Source organism: Strigops habroptila, chromosome 2 (genome assembly GCF_004027225.2).
Source record: "Strigops habroptila isolate Jane chromosome 2, bStrHab1.2.pri, whole genome shotgun sequence".
Taxonomy (NCBI): Eukaryota; Metazoa; Chordata; class Aves; order Psittaciformes; family Psittacidae; genus Strigops; species Strigops habroptila.
The window spans coordinates 16,835,757-16,861,036 of NC_044278.2; the positions used below are offsets into that span (position 1 = coordinate 16,835,757).

The 25,280-nt window shown below is 38.9% G+C and overlaps 1 protein-coding gene across 2 annotated transcripts; it reads left to right on the forward strand.

The window, feature by feature from the left end:
• The first annotated feature begins 817 nt into the window (after positions 1 to 817).
• On the forward strand, positions 818 to 24,496 carry CIP2A (cellular inhibitor of PP2A). Of its 2 annotated transcripts, none has more exons than XM_030471859.1 (21): positions 818 to 1,011; positions 2,576 to 2,723; positions 3,327 to 3,439; positions 4,517 to 4,611; positions 5,228 to 5,324; positions 6,165 to 6,287; positions 6,436 to 6,581; positions 7,294 to 7,369; positions 8,426 to 8,653; positions 9,114 to 9,270; positions 10,101 to 10,242; positions 10,997 to 11,096; positions 11,965 to 12,083; positions 14,398 to 14,590; positions 16,780 to 16,854; positions 16,938 to 17,048; positions 17,799 to 17,995; positions 19,665 to 19,778; positions 21,136 to 21,218; positions 21,722 to 21,861; positions 22,970 to 24,496. In XM_030471859.1, exons 1-21 carry the CDS (start codon positions 910 to 912, stop codon positions 23,138 to 23,140), a joined length of 2,730 nt encoding a protein of 909 aa, XP_030327719.1. In that variant the 5' UTR covers positions 818 to 909; the 3' UTR covers positions 23,141 to 24,496. The 2 variants fall into 2 exon arrangements, with proteins under 2 accessions (XP_030327719.1, XP_030327720.1); XM_030471860.1 differs by lacking the exon at positions 818 to 1,011 and adding an exon at positions 2,849 to 2,984 and having other exon boundaries at positions 2,674 to 2,723; positions 22,970 to 23,642.
• Positions 24,497 to 25,280: the final 784 nt, after the last annotated feature.

The window sequence follows — 25,280 nt, forward strand, 5'->3', positions numbered from 1 at the left end:
CCTGCATTTGGGCCACAACAACCCCATGCAGTGCTATAGGCTTGGGGAAGAGTGGCTGAAAAGCTGCTCGGTAGTAAAGGACCTTCAAGGGCTGGTTGATGGCTGCTGAACATGAGCCAGCTTGTGCCCAGGCAGCCAAGAAGGTGAGAGCATCCCAGCTTGCGCGTCCAGCAGGTTAGCCCCCTGTGTTCAGTTAAACCTTGAATACTGTGTTCAGTTCTGGTCGCCTCACTGTAAGATACTGAGTCTGGAGCAGGTCCGCAGAAGGGCTACGAAGCTGGTGAAGGGCCTGGAGAAGAAGCCTGATGAGGAGCTGCTGAGGGAACTGGGGTTGCTCAGCCTGGAGGAGGCTGAGACCTCATCGCTCTCTACACCCGCCTGACAGGAGTTTGTATCGGGGCGGGGATCAGTCTCTTCTCCCAGGGAACAAGTGATAGGACTAGAGGAAATAGCCTCCAGCTGCACCAGGATAAGTTTAGACTGGATACTAGGAAAAAATTCTTCCCCCAAAGGGTTGCCAAGCACTGGAGCCGTCTCCACAGACACCTCCTCATTCTATTTCTGCAGCGGCTCGGCCGGGTGCGAGCCCTGCCGCCGGAGCCACCCCCCAAACGGCTGCATCTCTTAAATTTCCCGCACGTCTTCCTCAGGCGGCGGCTGCAACCCCCCCTCACCCCGCGGCAACCGCAGCCCCGACCCGCCGATGCCAATCACCGAGCCCAGCCCCCCCCGGCCGCTCCCCGTCTCCACCCCCTTGAAGCAAGATGGCAGAGGCGGTGGCTACCCGTCATGCCCCGCGGACTCGGCGGCCGCTGCCATTCAGTGGATGTCGCCATCAAAATGGCGGTGGCGGCGGGAAATACGAGTGCGGTTCGTCGTTTGCGCTGCTGAGAGAGGAGCTGAGGCGCCATGGATGCCTCAGGCTGCATGAAGTCCCTGCTCCTGGCAGCAACGCAGTATCGGGCCGCCAAGACAGCTCCCAACGCGGCGCTCCTGCAGCGCAGCCTGGAGGTGAGGGCGGCGCCGGTCGGGGGCCGCGGTTGGAGCGGAGCGGGGCGGGGGTGACGGTGCGGCCGGGAATATGGCGGTGGCTGTGGTGTCTCCTGGGTATGGGGACCGCGGTGGCTCTCCTCGGGGCCCGGCCTCGGCCGTCTCCGCCTCGCCGTCACCGGGCTGGTCGGCCGCAGCGCGGGCTCCGGAGCCGCCGGGGCCTGCGCCGCCCGCTGCCTGCGGGCGCCGGTGCCCTGCGTGCGGAGATGGGGAAACTCGCCCCGTGACCCATTGCCAGGGGAGCTGCTGGCCGGGAGAGGCCGTCGGACAGAGGAAACGTTTCAGGTTTTAGCAGTGCTTCTGAGCTATTGCTATGTTCTCTTTTATAATGTTTGGCGGTGGTTTTGTGTGTTTACAGGTGTGTGCAGTTTGCTTAAGTGCATGTCAGCTAAGCATATTACAGGCCTTATAAGTGACTTCACCCCCCCATCCCATATTTCTGACCCTGAGGATCATTTATTTTCACACCTTAAAAACCGAGTTTGAAGGATGAACTGGTCTTGTATCTGGGGTTTGCTGGTGTAATGGAACATGTAATCAGTAGTGTTTGTTGCTCAGGGGTAGGCCTGTCCATCTCCCAAACCCCCAAGTCCAGCCTTGTATACAACCCTTGTGGTGGGCATGCTTGGTATGGTGAGAGATTGACACACTGACTGAGTTGCTTAATCTGCAAGGTACCTTTGTTAAATTCAGATTTATTTTTTTTTTAATTGCTAAAACATTAATATAAGAGTTAGTATTCAGACTTTGTATGTTAGTATTCTTCTTTGTATCCATTTAAGAGATATATACACAGGATATGCAAGAACAACATTATGTTGCTCTATTATGCAAGGGTAATTCCCGGCTACCTGTACTGATGTGCAGGTATATGACTTTCAGCATCTTCTTATATACGCTTCCTTGAACTCCCATTTTTTCCTCTTGAGCACAGAGTGGTCCCAAAGCAGCACTGCCTGTTACTGCTTATCCTTCCTGCAGAGCAGCACCTTTGGATTCGTGTCCACATCTTTAGAAAGCAGGCTGTTGGGCTGAGCTGAAGGCTGATTACAAAATGTTTGCAGTGTGGTTGGTTGTTCTTTCAAAATAAATAATCCCTGTATTTTATCTATGATAAAACACATGTAGGAAGAGTAACCTAGTATTAATTTTCTTCAATGTGTGAAGAAATAGAGGTGTTGCTCTGCTACAGCTATGAGATTAAAAAGAATGCTATTACTATGAATGCTGTCAGCAAGCAAACAAAAGAAGCCCCAATGTGTTATAGATGATCACAATGTAAACTTGATGTTTTCCAAAAGTAAAGGGAAGATATCCACAACAAGGAAAACAAGATGATTTTTTTTTTTCCAGAATTCCCCCCCTCCAGCAAATGTGAATACAAATATTCTGTTAGAATGCATTTACATTCTCAGTTTGCCAGATAGGGCAAAGCATATTTAATACAACTCTGTGTTTTGGCTTCTGTGTTAAATACTTTGTTGCAGTTGAGTAATTAAGGTTGGCTTTCTCCTTTCATTTCCAGGTTATCTCTGGCCTGAAGCTTACACGATTGTTTGCTTCAAATCAGATTCTGCCAAGTGAATGTCTCAGTTGCCTAGTAGAACTCCTTGAGGATGCTAATATAAACCCATCTCTAACCTTGTCTGTGGTTACTTTGCTATCACAGCTAGGTAAGGTTTGCATCTAAACTTTTTATCTGGGAAAGGAAAGACAAGATGTGTGCTTATTCTGTGGCATGGGTGATGAACTTGGAAGAAGTCTAAGGTGTGAAAGATAAAGTGGTTTTCATTTTTAGTAGAGCGTTTGGCTGAGGCACATGAATATATGTACAAGGCCAGATAAGACGATATATCACATGAGAAGCAGATTTGAAGTCATCACTGAAATGACAACTATCATGCTTGTCAGAATTTGTTTCCACCCTGGGTAGGGTAAGGAATAATTCTCTTGTCCTTGATTTTTTTGAGCTTGAAAAGACTCCCTTTTTTTAATGAAGTGACAAAACCTGCCTAGGGGGATGTAAAGATAGGGAGCAGCCACATTACATCAAAAACTGTCATCACTTTAGTTTACCTCTCCCATTGGAGTGTTTCCTGGGCTGCAGGTTGGGGTCTCCAATGGCCTGGGCACGTATGCATCAAGTTTCCCAATTACAAAATAGGTTGTGCTGCCTCTTGCTTGTTTCTGCTTAGGTTGGTAGCCACTACACCTGTTGCTTTTGCTGTCGGACAGGTGATTTGTTTTGGGTTTTTTTAATAATTCTTAAATTCTAGCTTTAGACAATGAGACTAGAGAAGCTCTTCAGGATACCTACAATCTGACCAGTGTGCTGGCAGGAGTGGTTCATCGAAGTTCTACTAATCTTAGCGACCCGGTCTTATTACAGGTAACAGGAACTAATGCTTAATAATATTTGACTATTGTCATGTAGTATACATTATACTGTATGCGTATAGTAACTCTTCCCAAGTGCTGTCTGAAATAACGTGTTGCAGGAGAGTTAATCTTAGCTGTGTATTTTATTTGTTGTGTGAGGCTAGTATGACAGGATTTTAACACTGCATAGAGTTCTTTGTATTGTCTCTTTAATCCTGCTTGTGTTGCTCACCTACTCAAATTAAAAAACCAAAAACCAACAAACAAACCAGAAGCAACAACCAACCAAAAAAAAAACCAAAAAGTCCACCCTGTATTTTAAATTATTTCACGAAATCGCTGCTTCAGGGCTTGGAAGGTTATTTTTGGTTGAAGTATTTAGTTATTTCTCCTAATGTTTGTAACAAAAGCATGGACCGTGTCATCTAATCTTTGTCAGGTAATTATGAAGGAGTGAAAGAAAGTGTTCAAGGCCAGGTTGGATAGGGCCTTGAGCAAACTGATCTAGTGGAAGGTGTCCCTGCCCATGGCAGGGGGGTTAGAACTGGATGAACTTTAAGGTCCCTTCCAACCCAGACCAGTCTATGATTCTGTATTAACTTCATACTAACTCAGTTATGTGCCAAAAGAATGCTGTCTGAAGGAATTTACTACCATTGAATCTGTTGGCAGTCTTTACAGCAAACCTGTTTTCCTATAAATGTACTTTCTGTAAGAGGATGCAAGGTGCTTTTGGATTTTGGTGGCTCTTCTAGATCTTCCAATAGGAAAAAGCCCCTTTCTCACTGACAGAATGGAGAACTTGCTGGTGTGGCAATGGGGAGAATTAGATGGGCGAAAGGTAACTCCTCTGTCAAAATGAAATCTTATTAATCTGTTTAGGCTTTTACTGAGTACATCAGTGTGGTAGGACATTACTCATTGTGCTTGCAGCAGTTCATGTAACTGTTACGTTAACATTAGAAAGTCTAAAAATTTAGTGGTGGTGTCTTGTTATTTGTCCTTTCAGTTTCAGCTTTTGTAACTTGTAACATTCTTCAGTGGTATGCTATAGGAAAGACATGTGAATAGCTTTTTATTTCCTCAGAGTATTCAGCTACTGCAGAGGCTAACCTACAATGTTCCTGTCTTTTCCGCTGGTGCCCATATCGATGAATTGATTTCATTTCTAATGCAGCATGTGTAAGTGTGTACTTGGTTGTCTTTTCTTATGGGAAGTATCTAGCTAAGTTTCCAAACTTTCTGAAGGCCATTAGCATATTGCACTAACCTGGTCTCCAGAGTGAGCTGTGGCATTTTTGCTCTGAATGCTTTGAAAACCATGCTGTTACAGATTGCCAGCTGCACTGGTTGTGGGACTTTGGGTGATTGAATATTACTTTGCCTCATAGCCCAGCCCCCCATCCCTAGGAGCTAACAAAGAGAAAAGCCAGAAGAAAATTCACGCCTGTCATTAGGAACAGACTTGTTAGATTAATACAAATTTTGTGCACATGTACTCATAAAAGGTCTAATGACTGTTAAAAGGACCTGCAATAAATGATCTTTGATAGCACTGATCTCTGGTACTGGGGTTTTTTTTCAGATGTACTCCGTTAAAATCTGCCCGCACTGTGGTGACTGCAGTTTGAATTTCGCTTTGCTTGGTGGGATGGTATCTAATTAGAAAAACAAACAAAACCCCAAACCAAAAAATCCTCCATGCCTCCTGTCCCCCACACTACAACTTTTTGCAATTAAATTCTGGATGCTTTAATAAAATTATTTTTTTTTTTAACTTCTGGACTTTTCTTTTAAGTCAACCCACTGAAGACGAGTTAACAATACCGTGTTTAGGACTCTTGGCAAATCTCTGTCGTCACAACTTGTCTATTCAAACTCGGATAAAATCTTTGGTAAGAGTTTTGCTTTTGTGGCATGATCATCTGGCTTGAGGGCAAAAGACTTGACTCTGGGGAATTAGCTTAGTATTTCTTAGGCACTTTTTTGGTGGCAGTAATAACCCTGGCCTGCTTGTTCTGCAATGCTGGTGTTTTTTTCTCCCATGATTGAGAAAATAACCAGTAGCTCAGGAAGCTGGATGTTCTTTTTCCTTCTCTACATTGCTGTGTTGTTGCACTAGTTTGCCTTATGCGTTCACTGTCTGCAACTGTTCTCTGCACAGCAAAGGTGAATTTAAAATTTGAACATTCTTCCATAGAAAAAATACATGTTCTTAACATATAAAGACTGTAGTTGGATTTTTTTTTTTGTGAGCTGGGTTGGTAGCTTTGGCCAAGAAAGAGATTTGCCTTTTAAAAGACATTAAAATACCACTGATCTTGATAAGCAGAGATAATGAGCAGAGAAGGGACAGGGGTCAATTTTCAGTGGTGATTTGCTATTAGAGACTTCAGTAAAATTGCTTTCTCACCTTTCTTTAAAATAATGATGGAATTTCTTCCTTGGGTGGTTTTGTTGTTTTGCTTGGTTTTGGGTTTAGTTTTTTTTGTTTATTTGTTTGTTTTTCATTGTAAAAGTTCGAGACATAACTTAGTCATTGACATCAACACCAGAATTGTGCCATAGAACACTAAAATACATTTCCTAGAGAACTGTTACTGTTCTAATATGGTTTTTGTATTGTTATTCAATATTTGTATGGCTTATTTATAAGTATGTATAATCTGCAAGTTTGGTGGTTTTATAGAACAGAATAAAGCTTGTAATGCCTGTGTTTCTCCTTCTTGTTTTAGAATAATGTGAAGAGTTTCTATCGTACCTTAATAAGTTTCCTGGCCCATAGCAGTTTGACTATGGTTGTGTTTGCACTTTCACTATTATCAAGCCTTACTTTAAATGAAGAAGTAGGAGAAAAAGTAAGTAATACTTGAATCTGTTATATTCTTAAGTTGTAGATAAAGCGAATAGTCACACTGGCAAATAAAATTCTAATTCCAGCTAGTCTTACTAAAAACCCCAGCAAAGTAAGTATGTGCCCATACATAACTTTCTTCTTCCTTTCAGCTCTTTCATGCTCGAAATATCCATCAGACGTTTCAGTTAATATTCAATATTGTTGTAAATGGAGATGGTACTCTAACAAGAAAATACTCTGTTGATTTATTCATGGATCTTCTGAAGAACCCCAAAGTTGCTGATTATCTTAGCAGGTATGGCTTCACTTCCTCAAAGTACAAGATATTTGTCCTAAGCTCTTGTTCAGTTTCTTTGCTGTGTGCTATTTGTATTCTGAACCAAACACTGGAAAAAAAAAAAAATCCCTAGGTGCTTTTGGAATGTTACTACTTGAATATGACTGCTGTATCTGCAACTGAAGGATTCTTGTGTTACTAGTTTCACATGGATGTGTGAATCAATGTATTATTTTTTTTTTTCATCATCACTTAACGAATATTTAATAATGTGTTCAGTAATTCTTTGTCTGGACAGTAATTCTTTGTCTGGTGGTCAGACAACTTGGTGAGTAGCTATCTTGCCTGTTACAGGTCTATATTATCTTGAAGTGGAACAGTATGGTTGAAGCTGTAATAATTTTACTGGAGGGTGTTAGAGCTGTGGAGAGCTTGACTAGTTCTGCAAATTCAGATAGTAGATTTTAGTTGCTGAATTTCAATCTAAACTTAATAGTAAAAATATCTGGAAAATCTTGGCTTAGTTGAAGGAATTTTCTTTCATTCTTAGAAAATTTTTAAAGCTTAGTCTGTTTTAAATAGAAGTTACATTATCAGACTGTCACTGTAGTTGAAGTGTTTGGGGGTAAGGAGAAGAACAGGGCACTTGCATTTGTCACTTGGTACAAATGTCAGAGTGTAGTAAAATTCCCTTTTATTTTATTTCTCTCCTCCTCTATGCATGCTGTAGATATGAGCACTTTATCTCATGCCTTGGTCAAGTGTTAGATCTTCTTCATGGAAGGGATCCCAATTCATCATTCAAGGTATTTATACTTTTTCAATTTAAGGCTAAGAGGGTACAACTCCGAATAGAGTTCCACTTCTGCAGTCACAAGTAGGCTCCTTGTGTACAAGGGTTGATAATGAAATATGTTGACTTCAGGATTCCTAAAAGACCTATGATATGCACCAGATTTCTATACTCTAGTTATTCACAAGGGTGTCAGGTTGGATTTGTAGTGGTTGGTTTTTTTGCCAGGTTGTGTCTGCTTTCAGGCAGCAGACCTGAAGGCAAAAAGCCGACATAAACACCTTTTGTGCTGTGGCTACTAAGAAATCTTGGGATCTACCAGAAATGCAGTGTGTACCCCACGTCACAAGCTAAAGCTTGAATTAATACTACTAGGAGTCTGCTCACTTCCAAGACTTACTCATACATTCTCTCATATTAGTTAAACAAATTGGTGCCACATTTGGTTAAGCAGTTAAACTGTTGTATTCAACTTTGACTCACTATCACTTTATGTAAATGAAATATTGGCTATCTGTTGCTAAAGATTATAATATTAAATGTTGTGAAAATATTTAGGCTAAATACATCTGTGAGACAACTCTTAGCTTTTCTTATGAATGTGTTTCACATCATAGTAAATAATAAATGTTAAGGTTTCTGTATATGTGATTTTGTTGTTGTTGATTTAGCAAGACATTGACAAGGAGCCTTTCAGAGTGCTTTCTTCTTCATCTCTGAGAATGCACATGTGCATCTGTTCATGTCTTAGAATATTTGCCCTTCCATAGCTTTTGTCATTCTGTGTATATGCATTTCTATTGCTTATTGGATAGCCAGCAGTCATGCTTTTTAAAAAAGAAGGGAAAGCAATACACTCGATGCTGTCACAAGCCTTCACCAGTCTAATGAACTGTGTTTTGCTGCTGACTTGGCTGTAAGGAAAGAATACTATTCTTCAGAGAATTTTTAAGTGCTAAAAGGAGTTGCATAGAACTTTTATATCTTTCTAGACCTGTGTTATGGGAGTTGCAATTTCTGTGTAAGTACTTGATTTAAAAACGTTTAAACTCTCATTCACTTCACACAGATCTTAGAGCTCCTGCTTGCCTTCTGTTCTGTGATGGAACTGCGTCATATCCTGCGGCAGGCAATACTGGAACCATCTGGCTTGCCAGTCTCTGGAAATACCAGATTTGTGACTCGCTCAAAGACTTTTGAACCATCTGTTGCATTGGTGCACTTGTCAAACCAACCATTGGAAGGCTCTGAAGACTCTTCAGTTCTAGCACTGCAACTATTCAAAGAGATTTTTGAGGTACCAAGACTGATAATTGAGTTTAAAGAGCTTGTTAGCAGCTAGATTTTTAATTGATTTTTAAACCACTCTTAGCATTTTACTTGAAAAATAGCATGTAAAAATATACCTTAAATAAAATTCTTCCTGTTCTAGAATTCCATACTTTGTAAAACAACTTTTCTTTTAAAGACATGCAGTGTAGAAAATTAAGTGGAAGATGCAGCAGTTTGTGAAGTCATGAGGTAGATGCTATCAAAGCTATCAAACAGTTGCTTACTAAGGCTTGAAGCAGCGAGGAAGTTTCTGCTGTTTCTTTGTTAAACTCCCTCCTTAAGTATCTTACTAATCCGCAATCTTAAACCTGAAATAACAAGAGGCTGGGAAAGCAAGAAGACAGCCTGGTGGAGGAGGGGGTAGAGTAAGCTTGGCTTCCTTGCTCTGTAGTTTTAAAAATTACCATAAAATGTCTTTCTTACAGGATGTTATTAATAGTGGGAACAGTGCCTCAGCCGAGCATTTTGTGGATCTTTTGCTGCCTGTTCTTCTCGATCATCTTCAGATGCCAGAACAGATTGTGGATGAGCTATTAGTGAAGAAGTGTGAAAGAATGGCCAAGGCTATTAATGTCCTGACAAATATCCTTTTTATGTGCCTATTGGCTGTTAATTTATTCCTCCACCATGATCTGCTCTAAGATGTTAGAAGAAATGTCTATCTTGGGTGACTTTAATAGCTTTTAATGACGATAACTGCCCTATTTCTACTTAGGACTGTCATCTTGAAAGACCTTAAGTAGCTTTCTAATTGCTATGAAATTATTTTGTAATCTGCTGGTGCAGGATGAAACGTGGTGGCTATTCAAAAGTAGAGAAGCACTTTGCAGATCAAAAATGAAGATGAGTGTTTTCTGTTGAAATCACAAGGGGAGTTTGGGTGGCCATCTTCTTGCTCGGTATAGTATTTTTGCCTAGCTAAGTCAGGTGCAGCTCCCAGCCAAATGTGATACAAATTTAGATCAGTGAAATAAGGAAAAATAATAATGTAAAATGATGCAATTTTGCACTCTTCTTGGAGTCCTTAGTGTCCATGGTGTCAAGGAGGACATGACTGCATCTAAGCTGAGTTCTGTGAAGAAGTCTCTTTGCCAGTTCACTCCTAGATAACTAGTTCTTTTATTGGGGACTGATTGTTGACTGCCTTTTGCTCATCTTTGTGCCACTCATTTTATTGTTTCCCTTAGCTGTTTGTGTCCAAGTGAGTGTGTTTTAATTGAAAAGTGAAGCTTACTTGGTTTGTAAGTTAAGCATGGCTGAAGTGGTTTATGTTGTTGGGTTTTAAAAACGTTTTTGGAGGCTCTTGTGCTTTGATACACCAGCTTTTGTGTCCTCTTTTTATTAGAAAATATTCTCTTTTTGTGCCAATACCTAAGCATAGGTATATGAAATTTGTTCTTAACTCAGTCTACTGCTCTGTAGAGATGACATACTGAAAATGCATGCCTCGAAGGTACTGACTGCCAGCCAGTGCACGTCTCTAATAGAACACCAGTTTACCTATAGTGGGATCGATACTGGGTTTGGGACGAAAGTAGGGGACTCTAAAATGTGGTGAGCACACATTTATATAAAAACTAATCTAGTAAGAATTGTTATGATATTGTTTCAATGGGAAGTATATTGTTGTTGAAAGTACCATTTAAATGCATGTAAATCAATACTGTTTTAAAATCAAATTTAGTATTTCTGTGGCAATAGAAATCCATGTTGCTGGTCAGTTCAATAATTAAAACCTAATTTAAACATTCAGATACTGGTTTTGGCGTAAGCTGGGGAGCCACTTACGTGGAGCAAGACCTTAAGCCTCCTGCAGTAGTTCAAGCTTATCTAAGATGAAGCTTACCAGAATTGCTTAATGCCCCTAATTTTTCATTTTGATTTTATGCAACCAGAGTTCAAAAGTACCACACGTCAGTACGGGAAGGAATTATTGCACTGAAAATGGAATATACATTCCTTCAGCTCAGTGTCATTAACCTGAATGTCTATATAACCAAAAGTTATATGGCCAAAAGTCAGAGAAATATAATTGGACCTATGATTAAAACCCTTCTCAGCTTCAACTTGAAAGTGTTTTTTTGGTCTTCACTGTTGCTAGCCTTGGCATGCTGGAGAAGCTCAGCAGCATGTCCAAGGATTTCTCTTGATGATGGCATTGTTGCCTTGATAGGCATACTTAATTTCATTGTGAAGGTATTAATGTATATAGGAATTGACTAAACTTATTTATCAGTGCTGGTTTGACAAATCTCACTCTCCTTCCCCCCTTCTTTCCTCTTTGCTTTTCCATTTGTATGTTTAAAAGCAAACTCTCTGCTGATATTGTTTTGAAAACACTTGATCTTATGAGCAGACTGAAGCAGGATGTACCTGGTATGGAGGTCAGCTTCTACAGAATTTTGCAGGTATGGTTTTAAAATGTCGTATGAAACGTACCTGTGAAGGGAAGTGTCACTGCAGTGCAGTAGTTCTAGTTCTGAATGTTTCGTATGCTTATCTCTGAAGTGGTAAAACTTCAAGGAAAATACACTCCCCTAGGCACATTTCTTAAAGGTTGTTTCATTGTTAATTCTTCTAAAATAAGAGCAGTTGGCTTTTTACTGCAATTATTTATTTCAGTAATGCGTGTGAAATCATACTTCAGCTACCTGGTAAGAATTACCCTTTTAAGACTGCATTAGGACTGCAGTTTAAAGGTAGCAAAGTAGGAAAAAGTGATCACAACCATATTATTTGTGCAGTTGGTTATTATTAAATATATACATCTAATTTGTGACTTTGCCTACTTAAAACAGTTCCTGGTAACTATTAGTCAGATGATATCTTAACAATTTACTTGGTAGATGGAAAAGTAATCCAGACAGTCAAACACTTCCTGCTGTTTCCGAGGGTTTTCTTTCAAGAATGGAAAATATGCAATTTGATAGGTAACAATAAGAGTTTCAATTCTCAGGAAATCCTTGTAAAACTTATGCTTTATGATGGAAATCAAGCACTTGAAAACTTGAAGGAATTTGTCTCTTTACCTGTTGCATTGGCTTTAATGGGAAAACATGTTTCTGAATACTCTGAAGTGTAAGCTATTTTTAAAACCGCTTCTCTTCCATAACTTCAGGCTCAGAAACTTAGAAGGGCAAACTTTAAGGTGGCCTAAGTTTTGAAGAAAACTTTTTTGTGCTAATGGGCCTTGATGCTGTGATGTCTGGGTGGTTTTGGGATTTTTTTGTCATTGACTGTTATATCTTGTTTTGACCAAAGCAGTTTCTTTTTTAGGATCAACGCTTGATTACACCTTTGACGTTTGCTTTAACATCAGACCACAGAGAGCAAGTCCAAGTGGGACTTAGAATACTATTTGAGGCTGCACCCTTACCAGATTTTCCTGCCGTAGTGTAAGTTTCTTTTTGCGATAGCCTGGTAGGATTTGACATTTTTATAGGTTTAGTGATATTGATGTTTGTTGGCATATTACTTTATTTGTAGTTAAGAGACAGTAGTGATCTTGGAGGCCAGAGGAAAGAAATAGTTCAAATGCTGATGGTATTCAATTAACATCGGATCCTAGAGAGAATAGTGGTGTCTGACTTCTGTCCCTCAGACTTCATGTGCCTGAAGTCGGTGCTTGGAACTTTCTATTTGGAGCGTGTCTAACAATCTGACTGTCAGATTGCTCTCTCTGTTGAACTTTGACAGGCATGTCACTCTTCAGTTCCTAAAGCTTTGTTTACTCTTTTGTACTAACTTCCAAGAAAGAACAGAATAGGATAAGACACAGGCAGATGGCAGTTCAGGTAGTATTTAAGGTGGTCTGAATAGGGGAAAAAATACTAAGAAACTCTATTTGATGGAGTCCCTATTTCTGTAGATGTAATAAAATAGGAAAAAATATCTTAAATTGTATCATGGTCTTTGCAACCTCAAAAACCAATCTGAAATTTTTTTCCTTTTTGTTAATACAGCTTTTTTGGAAAAAAAATAAATAGAGATTTCTTGAAAGGACTTCCAGATTGGCTTCCTTTTTGGCATTTCAGCTGCTTTTTTGAGTGAAAGGTTTGTAATATAGCTAGCTTATCTTGGAATTGTGATCGTATTACTACTTATATTGGAGAAAAAGAAAGTGACCTAACCAGATCATGCTGATTTGCCTCATTGTGGTTTTTTGATTGTTTTTGGGAAAGCTTGTGAAGATAGTGGCATTGCAGGAACTTAAGAAACCCCTCTGCTCAGCCCTGGTGAGATCACATCTGGAGTGATGTGTCCGGATCTGGGCTCCCCCTTACTAGAGAGATACAAACATACTGGAGTGAGTCTAGTGAAGGGCCATTAAGATGTTAGAGGGATGAGCATGTGTCATTCAAGGTGAGACTGAGAGTGCTGGGATTGTTTGGTTTTGAGAGGACTTGGAGGGTGTCTTATCAATGTGTATAAATTATGATGGAGTGGAACAAAGAAGTCTTCTCAGTGGTGACCATTGACAGGACAGGAGGTAGGCACAAACCAAAATGCAAGGAAAAAACTTCTACCTTTCTTTAGAAGGGCAGGGGGGGAGGACACAACACCACCAAAAAACCCCAACAACTTTTACTGTAAGGGGAGTCAAACACTGGAAAAGGTTGTCCAGAGAAGTTCTAGAACCTCATCCTTTGAGATAGTCAAAACTACTGGACATAGTCCTGGGCAACTTGCTTAGAGCAGGAGAGCTGAAGCAGATGATCTGTAGAGGTCCCTTTCAAGCTCAGCTATTCTGTGATCACATGGTTTTGAGGATACAGGAAACATTTTTATAAAGGCCAGTAACAAATAGTCTGGCTGGAAGAATGAAGGATCTGTACAATCCAGTATGCCTGGAGTTGTGCAGTGGAATAGCCAAATAATATGTCTATAAATGCAAGTTAAAAATAGGCTTTGTTCACTTATGAAGCAATTGAGACAGCACTTTAGCGAAGTGGCTGGGATAACTTAGTAAGGATTTTATCAGTAGGAAAAGATTTTTGGCTGGTGCTTCAAAAATTGGCTCTTTTGACTTATCTCTGATTGGGAACATGTCATTAGTAGCTGCCTCTAAAATACCAACCACATGTTAATGCATACACTGGAATATAGGTACTGTAATTACTTCTATCTAAGCTTTTGTGTTCTCTTCCCTGTACAGATTTTAATAGATGGCACGTTTTTTATCTAAACTTTTGCTAAAACTTACAAAATTAAATGTGCTGTACTCAATAGTGTATTTTAAAATAGCATCATAGACAAGGAAAAGCTAAGATTTATTGGTAGCACTCTGCCTTTTTATGATTTAATCTTCTTTTTGTGCCTAATAAAAATTCTTAACCTTCTCAATCTACCTACTTACAAACAGTGGCCCAGTTAAGTTGAATAATGACATGTGAAATAACCTGTTCCTCAGGCTAATAGGAGACAGGTGATCTCTTCTGCTCAAGAATAGCTAAACACCATGCCCTTTCTGGTGAGGTACTGCATTTGTTTCTAAAGGTTAGCCATGACAGGCTTTAATTTTTTCTGCTTTCTGCAGAAACAGTTTGGGCACGTGTCTAATACTACATCTTAATGCGTGATAATGCAAACGTGACTGTTGTGTAATCTGTTTTCAATGAAAGAGAAGTTATGTTATGAAATGGTTCTCATCTTCAATCCTTGCAGTATTTGTAGCAGCTTGTTTCCTTAATAGTCTTTATGTTTACGCAGGCTTGGTGAAAGCATTGCGGCAAATAATGCTTATAGACAACAAGAAACAGAGCATGCATCAAAAAGAATCCAACTGCTTTCACCCGTGACCAGCGTTACTTCAGTGAGGTGTTCTGCATCCTGTCTTTCAAGTGATGAATCTGCAACTTCAAATGTTCAGGAGTTAATACAAAAACTTCATTCTGGACTAGAGGTCAGTAGAATTGATATACCCCTTTTTAAATATTTGACACTTTTTGCCGCGGGGGCAGGGCAGAAATCCAAGTGTTAGGCTGTAGCTCCTGTATCAGTTGAGTCCAGTTTAGATTCCTGCCTGTTTGGAATGTGCTCCTTTTACTGAGCCACTGAGCAGAATTCAATGATGATTCTTTGTGCTGCATCAGAAGCTGGGCTGCTTATTGAGATCTCTTTCTCCAGTGGGCTTACCCATACACTTCTTAGCTGTCAGATGTGGAGGCAGGTGTCGGATACGGTTGCATCTGCCAAGACTTGCTGTAACATACAGGGAGCCTCTTCTTCCCACTTCCTAAGAAATAGCCTGTGATGTAACAGAGATGATATGCTGCTTTAGAAGTGTATGGTGCATCTCTTGTACGCCTGAACATGCAGACAAACATTTTCTTTCTTTCCTGTAGCTGACTCTTTAGCGTTTCCAGTTAATCTTTTTTGTGGCCTTCTTGGAAGGGCACTATTATTACTTCAGAAGTAAGTTTTTGCTTCCCTGTGCAGCAACATGCATTGTGAATGAGGCAGCCAAACAAGCAGCACATACAGTGTGCCGCTTTGCAGGCCATACTGTCAAACACTGAATATATTTCCTCTTTCTCTTTTCTGTTTGAAGCAAGTTAGTTGCTTTGTAGCTGCTTAAGACTGAGTGATGGATTGTTGTTTCTCTTTGGCTTAAAAGAACAGTATGTAGATTGGGAAAATGAACATCAGAAAGTGCCTGATAATGGCTTGATATCTGTATTAGTGGCATTGCCTCCAGCCTTAGCTTTGCAACTATCTTCTTTCTTATAATTGATAAGAATGAAACTCAGCAATCTATTGGTTCCAGTCAGCTGCTAGAATAATAGTGAAAAAGGTTAAGTGAGTCTTGGTTGGCTTACTTTGTACTCTGCCACTGAATGCTCTCATTGATCATTCTTTTCAAGACAGCACGTGACAGCCTGTAGGTACATTGCTGTGTATATATTAATGTCAGTTAAAGCAGCCATAGGTGCCTGACAGTACTAGTGCAGCAGCTTCCAGGTGTGACAGATTGTAAAGCTGCTTCGATTTCTTTTAGAGGAGAAATTTGATGCTGAATTGAGTGAATCTTTTCTTAGACCTTCTAATTAGTAGAACTTTCCTTTAAAAATCAATATACTCATTCACTTGAGATATGCAGTACTTCATCTCGCTGTGCATTCTGTCTGTTGTGTGAAGCTCAAATGTGTGTAAAAATGTAATTGAGAAAAGACTTTTAATAGTATTACTGTACAGAGTGAGTGGAGTGAAGGGAACTTACAGAAGCTTTTCTTACAGTAGTAATATCTAAAAGGACATAGAGATCACAAGTTTGCAAGCAGGCAAAGAAACTACTTGTTTCCTAATTGAGGGCAGGAGAATGAGCTGAGAACTGGAGCTGGGCAGGGACTACTGTTAATATGCAAGAATCTTACATTCTGGTTCAAAATATTGCAAAGATAGTACTTCTCAGTAGGTGTTCCTTGTATGAAAAGCTGGGATAGCTTGCATTTGGTTATGCATCAGCATGAGCAGCTGCTCAAAACTGGTGTTATAGTAGCACTGCCTAAGAAAAAATATCCCGAAATCACCAAGTTGCATTCTTACTTGAGTTTGGGCATATATTTTAATAAACACTTAGGACTTCTGCTGTGTATGCTAAATTTCCTCTAGTAAATGGGTAAACTTATTTAGTTCTGTTCTGTTCTCAGAACAACTTTCCTGAGCCTTTTCTGATAATCTGTATGTTGAGAAGGCCATGGAGTATGAACAAGGATTTTTAGCCACGTGCATTTTGTGCTCTTAATATTAGGGCAAATTACTTTAGGTACCCTATGAGGGTACTGCTAATTCCAGCAAAGGTTAGACCAAGGGGAACCATTTTAGAGTAGTGATGCTACCTTTTCAGAGTGCTGCACCGACAGTCTTCTGCAGATGAATCCTATTCAGCCTAAATTATTTTTAGTTCAGTTGTTCACAGACTTTCCACAAGAGTCGGGTGGCTGCATTTGATCAGTTTCAGATAGAAAAATAAGAAGTCAAAAAGCTAATGGATGGGTGGAGTTCACAAAACTACCAAGCTCTTTAGGCACACGTTATATATCTAAGTAAATCCACATGTACAGTAGTAGTAATTGGAAAACATTTCCACAGATGAAGGAGTCGCTCACTGATACGAGGATATCTGACATAATGGATGTCTATGAGCAGAAGCTGTCAGCATTAGCAGTGAGTACAGCCTGATGTGTATGGGTACGTTGCTGTCTGTACATTCAGAAAATGTTAATGAAATATGTTCTTCCTATGTACAGTCTAAAGAAACTAGGCTGCAAGACCTTTTGGAAGCAAAGGCAGTAGCTCAGGCTCAGGCTGAGAGGCTGATGACTCAGTACAGATGTCAAAGAGCCCAGGCTGAGTCAGAGGTAAGTAGCATGGAGCTTCCTTCTGGGACTCTGAGGTGGGACTGAGTAATAATTGTCTGGGTAGCTTTAATTGTGATTGCATGTGTGGAAACTCTACAATGCTTAGTGTAGCTATGCTTGGAAGTTAAGGCAGTCTTCATTTTTATTATGAACATCCTGTTTTCCTCTGGATTGTTTTGGGAACCATTTTCTTTAATGTCCTTTTCCTTGTAGGAAGTCAACAAAACCAACCTACTGTACTGATTATTATTCGTTAACCATTAGTGTTAATTTAATAGTAGTAATCTTGAAAATGAGTATAGCCACATACTAGAATTCTATGTAGAATTTGGTGGTATGTGAAGGACTGTTTCCTGTTGTGCCTTTTAATCACTTGTCCAAGATGAACTTTCAAATAAAGCTTGCTTCCATGTGATATGTATTTGAGGTGTGCATTGAAAACTTGGAATAATTTCTATTATCTAAAGGTTATAATAAAGATTGGGCTGCAGATTACGAAATACATAGTTAAAATATATCATCTTTTACTTTCTCCCCTTTCCCCTCGCACTGTCTATAAAGGAAGCCAAAGGAAATTAGTGAACAAATTAAGCTGTAAATAATATTAGGTGAGAGAACTAATTAATGTAGCTGATGGCATTTTAGTGTTAGAACTATGGTCTCAAATATGCCTATTACAAAGTGACTTGTGAAACAGAATAACTTGTAATTGTGGGGCTTTTTTGGTGGGGGCTGTCTTTCTACTCAAAGGCGAGAACTCTTGCTGCAATGTTGAAGGATTCAGAACGAAAAAATGAAGAACTCGGTGATTTGCTGAAAGCTCAGCGGACCGAATCTGAAAGAGCACAGACTGATATGGAACAGCTTTTCCAACACAACAGGAAATTACAAACAGTTGCTGAAGAATATGAGATATTGAAAAAATCCTCTGCTGATCTTCTTCAGAGGTAAGGCATGTAAGATCTCTAAGCAAATAGTTCGTATTCAAAGGGTGAGGAAGCCCTTTACTGGGCTAAGCACATTAGAAGGGCAATATTACATGCTACTTTGTGTTGTTTGGTGAAAAAGTCATTATTTTTTCTTCTATATGCTTATCCATGAGATCAACTTCAGTCATTCAAGAAGTTAATATGTTAAATGGCATGAGAACTAAAGTTTTAGGTGTTGAAGGTGCAGTTTGGGAAATTGCATGACCTTTGTATAAAAGGGAGCTTTGTTCTCTAAGAAACAAAATTAACAATGCTTAGTTTCTGTTAGTATTATACCATGCTCTTTGATGTCTGTCTTTGCTCTTATATGCTGTCTTGATGACATGCTATAAATAGTCTGGAGAAGCAGCCAGTAACAGTATGTCTGCATAAGGTAGAGGCTTGCATCTTTGATCACTTCTGTAGCAAATTTGTTTGAACTTAGGTTAAGTGAGATAGAGAGGAAGGAGGCACCTTGTGTGTCTCATATTATTTATAAGCATCATTTTTTTAGGCTCTTAAGCTGAAAATGGACGTGTGAGACACACAAAGTATATAAAGATAAAAACTATTTATGAAAATAAAGCGTGCTTTGGAAGAATAAAAGCTTAAAAGAGCTTTGGCTTTAGAACTCACATGAGCCTGTCTCATCACTAGGTGTCAGCAAGGCAAAGAAGCTGGTAAAATTGAGAGCAAGTTTCTTGCTCAGTAATGGAGCAGGCATTATATTTGACAATTTTGAAGGTATATTGCTGCCAGTAAGGGAGCTATTGAGGGAGGAAAACTGTATAAAACTTTTGTTCATTATGGGGTTTCTTGGATAAGTATCTAGTATGGTCGATGTGCAAGTGCCTCCTTTTTTGCTTGAACTGTATGCAGTCATACTCTGGGAACATGAGTTTGACTAATGTGAAATAAACCAGCTTCAATTTAGTATCTAACAGTTGTAAATTCTCCAAAGCAGGCATAAAATAGTTTTCTGATCCTTACAATGTGTTTATAAAGCAAAAATTTGCTTTCTAAACAATATGCACGCTTTAAATATGCTGTTCCTTAAAAACAACCAGATAACTGACATCAGGGGAGAAAATTTTCCTTTTGCTAGGAAAATGGGAAAACATTTGCTTAAAGCATGAGAGCTACCTTATAAACTTGTATTAAAGGCATTCTGCATTGTTTTCAGTGTGTTCAGTTTTGATATCACAAGACAACAGTCACAGACTGGCTCAAAAAGTCCTTTAAAAGATGACTGCAAATACTCAATTTGTAGCAGTTTGTGTTTGTCAAATTTCTAAAGGCATCTGTATGTTTTGTCTGTTCTGAAGAGTTTTCTGCTGGAGGAAAGTTGCTTCCTGATCCTTAATAATTAAGGATATGTCAGAGGTCCACTGATGCTTGGCTTGTTGGGTTGGGGTTTTTTCTTCCTCCAAGTATGTTCATTAAAAAAACCAAAACGAAAACAACACCCAAACTACCACCAAAAAATTGTCAGCCGACACCGCCTCCCCAAAACACCTTGCTTTTAGTTTGAGTGGGCTGGCTGCACAGACGTTGTCAAGTATTTTTGTTTGACAAACTGTTATGTTAAAGTAAAAGCTCTTTGAAAGCACTTAAACTCTTCAGCCATAACCTCCTAATTCATTTGTAGGTATGAAACAACTGAAAGACAGCATAAGGATTTACAGATTACATGCAATTCACTACATAAACAAATGGAAGCAATGAAGAAACTAAATGAATCACTCAGGCAGCAGAATGACAGGTAAGTTCAATTTGGTCTTTTTAAAGCAAATTAAACAGTAAAACTAAGTTGCATTTAATCTCAATTTTTTGCCTGAGCTTGAGGTAACATCTGAGAAGTGGAGTTACAGGAAGCAAAAAATAATTCAAGGTTGTTTTTATATGTGTATGTTAGATGAATATCCATATTAGTGGCTTTGGTTAATTTTGTTTCCTCCTGTATTGGGGTTGGGAGGAATACCCAATATGCTCATAGGCAGGCCTTGTATTCAGTTGAGAAATAAAATGCTATTCTTGGTTTTACTTTTAAAGTTCACTTCATCCTTCTAGGCTTTTGCCTTGTCACTAATCAGGGCAGTCCAAATCACTGCTTTGAGTTCTGATCCAAATGGAAAAACTTTCATACTGATATATAAATTTGCTACTGAATAAATTTGGACACTTAATTTCAGTGGTGCGATATGCAGCTCAGTGTAATTGGGAAGATATTCTGATGACAGCTGCCCCTTTTTAAAGGCAGGCTGGGGGAGCAGTTGTTATATAGATATTCTTGAACTGTCACGAATAAAATGTAGACCATGGAAATTAACTCTGTCCCTCTCTTGCTTAGAGGCTGCAGCTTAGAAACGGGTAGATAGGAAGTGGATGAATAAATAAACAAGAGTGACAGCAGGTGCCATATAGGCAAAGCAAGTGGCAGATAGAATATGCCTTAGAAATTAGGCTAACTAATAATGGAAAAGGTGGATTAGCTTCACAGGTTACAGCTATAATACTGATAGATGACAGTACCTACATATAAAATTATTGTGGAAACTAAATATTATCCTATCTAATGAAGACTGAAGCAGCCCTATATATGGGCTTTGGTGATATCTTATGAAATCGTTGGTTTTGCCTAGTGTTGTATGACAATCTGGAATATGGTATTGGAAAATCATTATACACAGATGTGCTTGCATGAAACAGGCAATGGTATTGTTGACTCTGGAGCATACTAAGAGGTAAAACCCCAGCATCCTTAGTCACTAACGGCAGTGAATTTTGACTTTGAATGACAATTTCAGTTCTGTCATGGTATTTTGGATGCTTTGTGGCTGTAATCAAAAGCGACAGTTTCTGGCATTTAAGCTTCAGGTAGGAACTTTTTCAGTGGTTTCTACTGTGTCTCCATGATCACAGAAAGGAAATGACTGTTTCATGGGGGGAGAGGAAATAAGATCTGTCTGTCTGTGCTCACACTCTGCAAATTCATAGGTTTGATTTGAAGCTCCTGACAGGAATTGGAAACGATACAAAAATCATTCTAGCTTCTTAGGATAGAGAAATGGTGGCAGATCTCACTTTGATCGTTAAAATTTATTTCTCTGCAATTTTAGGATTGCTGCACAGTTGGTAGAAACCGAAGATCACAGAAAAGAATTGCAGCAACAGCTAGAGGAGAGAGATGGCAAAATAGCAAGTAAGTCACTTACTTAAACATCACTGAACCTAGAGAACTAACTAGATTAACTAGATGTTGTTGTTATGGGCTTTGGGTAAGCAGCTATATCTTACTAAGTAACTTGTACATCTTAGGCAGGGATATGTAACAGTTGAATGAAACAAATACAGATTTTTGGTTTTAGAAAGGATACATAAACTTAATTTCCTAGACTACATGGACTTGACTGAATGTCTGCACAGCATCATATTTCCTTTCGGGGTCTTTTTACAGCATGTCCATTTGAACTATTTTCTGTAGGGACTGCAAATTTTGCAAGAGCTTAATTTAACTCTTCTGCAAATGTGACTGGAAGCAGGCACTAACCCTTAACAGTAGGTGGCGCTACTCAGTAATTCAATTATTAGCAGCTATGATGAGTCTAAAGACAAAAACAAGCCCCAAAATCTTGTTTCCCTGGCAATGCAGTATCTCTTTTCTAAGTTTGGCAACCCATCTTTTAATGTGTTCGTTTTCTTAAGCTTTGCAACAGAAAATAAAAGTTCTGGAAGAAAAACTGAAAGCACAGCAGAAAGAAAAAAAAGATATGGAACAAACTATAGATATTCTTAGAAAGGAATTAAGTAAAACGGAGCAAGCAAGGAAAGAACTGAGTATCAAGGTAAGGAATTACTTGCACCTGCATTCTAGAGACCAGAATTCTAGATATCTATTTAACTGATAGAGTTGGTAAACCTGTATTTTTTTTGGTAAAGTAGCTAAAGAAACTGGAGCAGCCTATGTAGTCGACAGGGAGAAATTCTCTCAACTTTAATTGTATACCTTTTGAGTTTTGAGTAGCTGAGCCTGAATTTAAGAGAAGAGAAGTCAGGGTCAGATTCTTATGAGGCTATATGAGGTGTGGTGTGTGACCACAGAATGTTTGGAAGGAAGGAAAAAAAAAAACCCAAACCAAACCTGTAGAACAATATTAAATAAGAGAAGGTAGCACATTCCTCTTCAGTAGTTTTGACTACTGTAGAATGTGGATTAGCTTACTTTCTCCCCTTGCTCGCATCCTGAATTAAGGTACCCATGCTATATATATATATATACACACCAAAATGCATCTGATGTTTTTTGATCTTTGAAATTTTAATAAAATACCTATTTTTGTCTCTAAGAAAAATAGTGTCTTTTCTCAAAACAGAGACCAGTTTGGCTATACAAAGTTAACTAAATAGCATTTAAAAAAACATAACTAAATCCCCCGAACTTCAGTGCAGCCTCTCTGCCCTTGCCTGTAGGTAAGGCTCTGTAAGCTCACAAGGCAGAGATTCATTTTCATGCAAACTGATCAGCAAACGCAAAGTGCACAGTCTGGCAAACACATTTGCTGTATTTCCGTTCCCTGGAAGCAAAGCTTAATCTCTGCAGGCAATATTATCCAGAATATAGCAAATATTTCCCTTGTTCTTGGTAAATATTTGCTGGTGTGGGGCTTGAAATGACATGTGGATGGCTTAACTGTGAACACTTGTGCTGCTGAAATGGGACAATGATATGGTAGTCGGTGGTGTCCTGTGGTATCACTAAGTGTGGCAGTCACTGTAATCATTAATGTGCACCAAATGTATAGCTGAGAGATTTCCGAAAGGAGCTTGTAATTTTACAACTACTTTTTAATTTACTTGCTTAAATTGACCACCAGGCCACTGAGCTCACACTGCATTATGCCTGCTTATCAATTGATAATGGAGGAAATGATAACATTTTGTTTGTTTCTGCAGGCATCTTCTCTGGAAGTTCAAAAATCCCAGTTGGAAGGACGCTTGGAAGAAAAAGAAGCACTTGTAAAACTACAGAAGGAAGAATTGAACAAACATTCCAATATGATTGCAATGATTCACAGTCTAAGTGGTGGCAAGTTAAGTGCAGAAACAGTGAACCTCAGTTTATAGGGTTTTGTTTTTAAGAATTTAGTATTTTATACATATGTATGAATATATGTAAAGGTGTTTAAACCTGAGGCTAGCATACTATCTGACTTGGGAAAAAAAAACCCAACTAAAATTAAAGTAGCCTAACTATCAATTGAGAAGCAAGAGTGGTAATTGTGGAAGCTTTGGTCTGAAAAAACTTGAGCTATTGTGTAGCAAATAGATCTCGTGATGGTCTTGGTAGAACTATTGTCACCTGTATTGGGAGCTGCATGCAACCTTTGCTGGTGACTAACCTTTCTTAAATATATATAGGGAAATGTAAAGCAAAATAGGAGTCACTGTCAACTTTTTTACCTGTATATTCTTGTATTGGCTGTCTGGCAAGGAGCATGCTTCATAGGTTAAGCACTTCTATAACCTCGTTTATTTCAACTCTTCTGAATATCATTATTGTTTGTGCAGTGTTGCTTTCTGATGTTTAAGGTACAAACATAAAAATAAAATGGATTTTTTTCAATTAGAACATGTTATGTTGAAAGCTGTATTTATCAGCGTATCGGTGCAAGTGCTTCATGCAGTAAACGTGCGGAGGCGTTTATAATTACAAGGAGATATGAAATAGAAAACCACATTTGAATGACTTTTCAGCAGGTAGCATCAATTAGGGAAACCATGCTATAATGAAATACATGAATGTACAAATATTTCATAAATACTAGATAATACTTTCCTAATCCTACAATACTTTGCATTCTTTAAAAAGATCTGCACTTTTCGACAGTCTTATCTGGTACCTGCTGGCTATTCTCAGCATTGCTGTTTGCTGCTGTACACCAGCAGGATTTCCTAAGTTGTTCGTAGTATAACTATTTAGGTAATTTTGTTTTTTAAAAAATGTACTTTCATATGAAAGACTAGTACTAGAACCTAATGCACACTATTGAGTAGGCAGAACACTTTCCCGTCCTTAGTTAACACGTGACATGAATAACATGTCTTTTAGCAGTTGGCAGAACTATTTCATTAGTATCTGTGTTTTGGTAGAGTTACCAGAGTTTTGAGTCATCTAATGTATATTTTTTTTCTTTTTCTGTAGCATTGCTGCCTTTACTTGTATCTAATTTGTAATGGCTAGATTTTAAAATACCTGAGATTCTTTGTTTTTCAATTGTGTAATAGAAGTGTCTTACTGATCTGTTCAACTCGTGTCTAAGTACATCCTTGTACATTCTGTTGCAATTATACGCATCTGATGAGTTGTATTGGTTTTAACCTGTTATTGAAATACAGTGTTTGTAAGTTAAGCACAGGCAAGAGTCAGATGTTCTGGTCTCTGTGAAGACCAGGGGAATAAAACAAAAATCAATTGCTCTATTTTCTGTGTCTTACATATTCTCTGAAGTAAGGTAAATTATAGGTATGACTGCCAACTTTGTGCACAGTGCATGCAGTTTGGTTGCCTTTTTTGCATAAAATGCAGTTTCTGCTTAGGAAGGTCAAAGAGATTCCATCGGAATTGCTGAAGTGAGGAGTTTTGTTAGTTTTGCAAGCTCAATTAGGAAAGCAAGCTTCATTAACCACAAATTTTTACTTCAGTCTAATGGGTTAAATTTGAATGTCAAACTACATTTGCAGACGTGGCTTCAGTTCTGTTGAACAAGAAGGGGGGAAACAGTAAGTGAATAGATTTTATATATACATTTTTTTTTTCTCCTCTTCTAACAGCAACTGTTTATGTAAAGAAATTAAAGAAGGAATTGTCAAGTATGTTACTAATTAAACTGATAAATGTTGGTCCGACTTTATTCTCACGTGGCGGAATGAGAGGGCAGAAACGCCAAGCTGCTCACAGAGTAAGGTTATTCAGCAACAAGGTTCATGTCCCCAGAAAATGCTAGATGAATCTTTGAAGTTTACATGATAGAATCCACAGTAATATGCATGATGTATAAATATTGATTGCTTTTTTCCCCCTGGAAAAATGTGCTGCCTCAGAATGCTGTTCTAAGCCAAGTGTTGCTGAACTCTGTTGGGTTGCATAGCACGGACACATCATGCTACTTTGACAGCATTTTTGTGTGCTTTTCCAATTTGTAACGAATAGTGGCTAATGGAACCAGCAAATAAAAATTGATGGCTGTTTAAAATTTTGTTCAAA

Coding starts and splice junctions, on each gene's coding strand:
- CIP2A (XM_030471859.1), top strand. CDS start 910: ATGGATGCCTCAGGCTGCATGAAGTCCCTGCTCCTGGCAGCAACGCAG. Junction 14,591..16,779: donor AACTTCATTCTGGACTAGAG/GTCAGTAGAATT, acceptor ACATTTCCACAG/ATGAAGGAGTCGCTCACTGA. Junction 21,219..21,721: donor GAGAGATGGCAAAATAGCAA/GTAAGTCACTTA, acceptor CGTTTTCTTAAG/CTTTGCAACAGAAAATAAAA.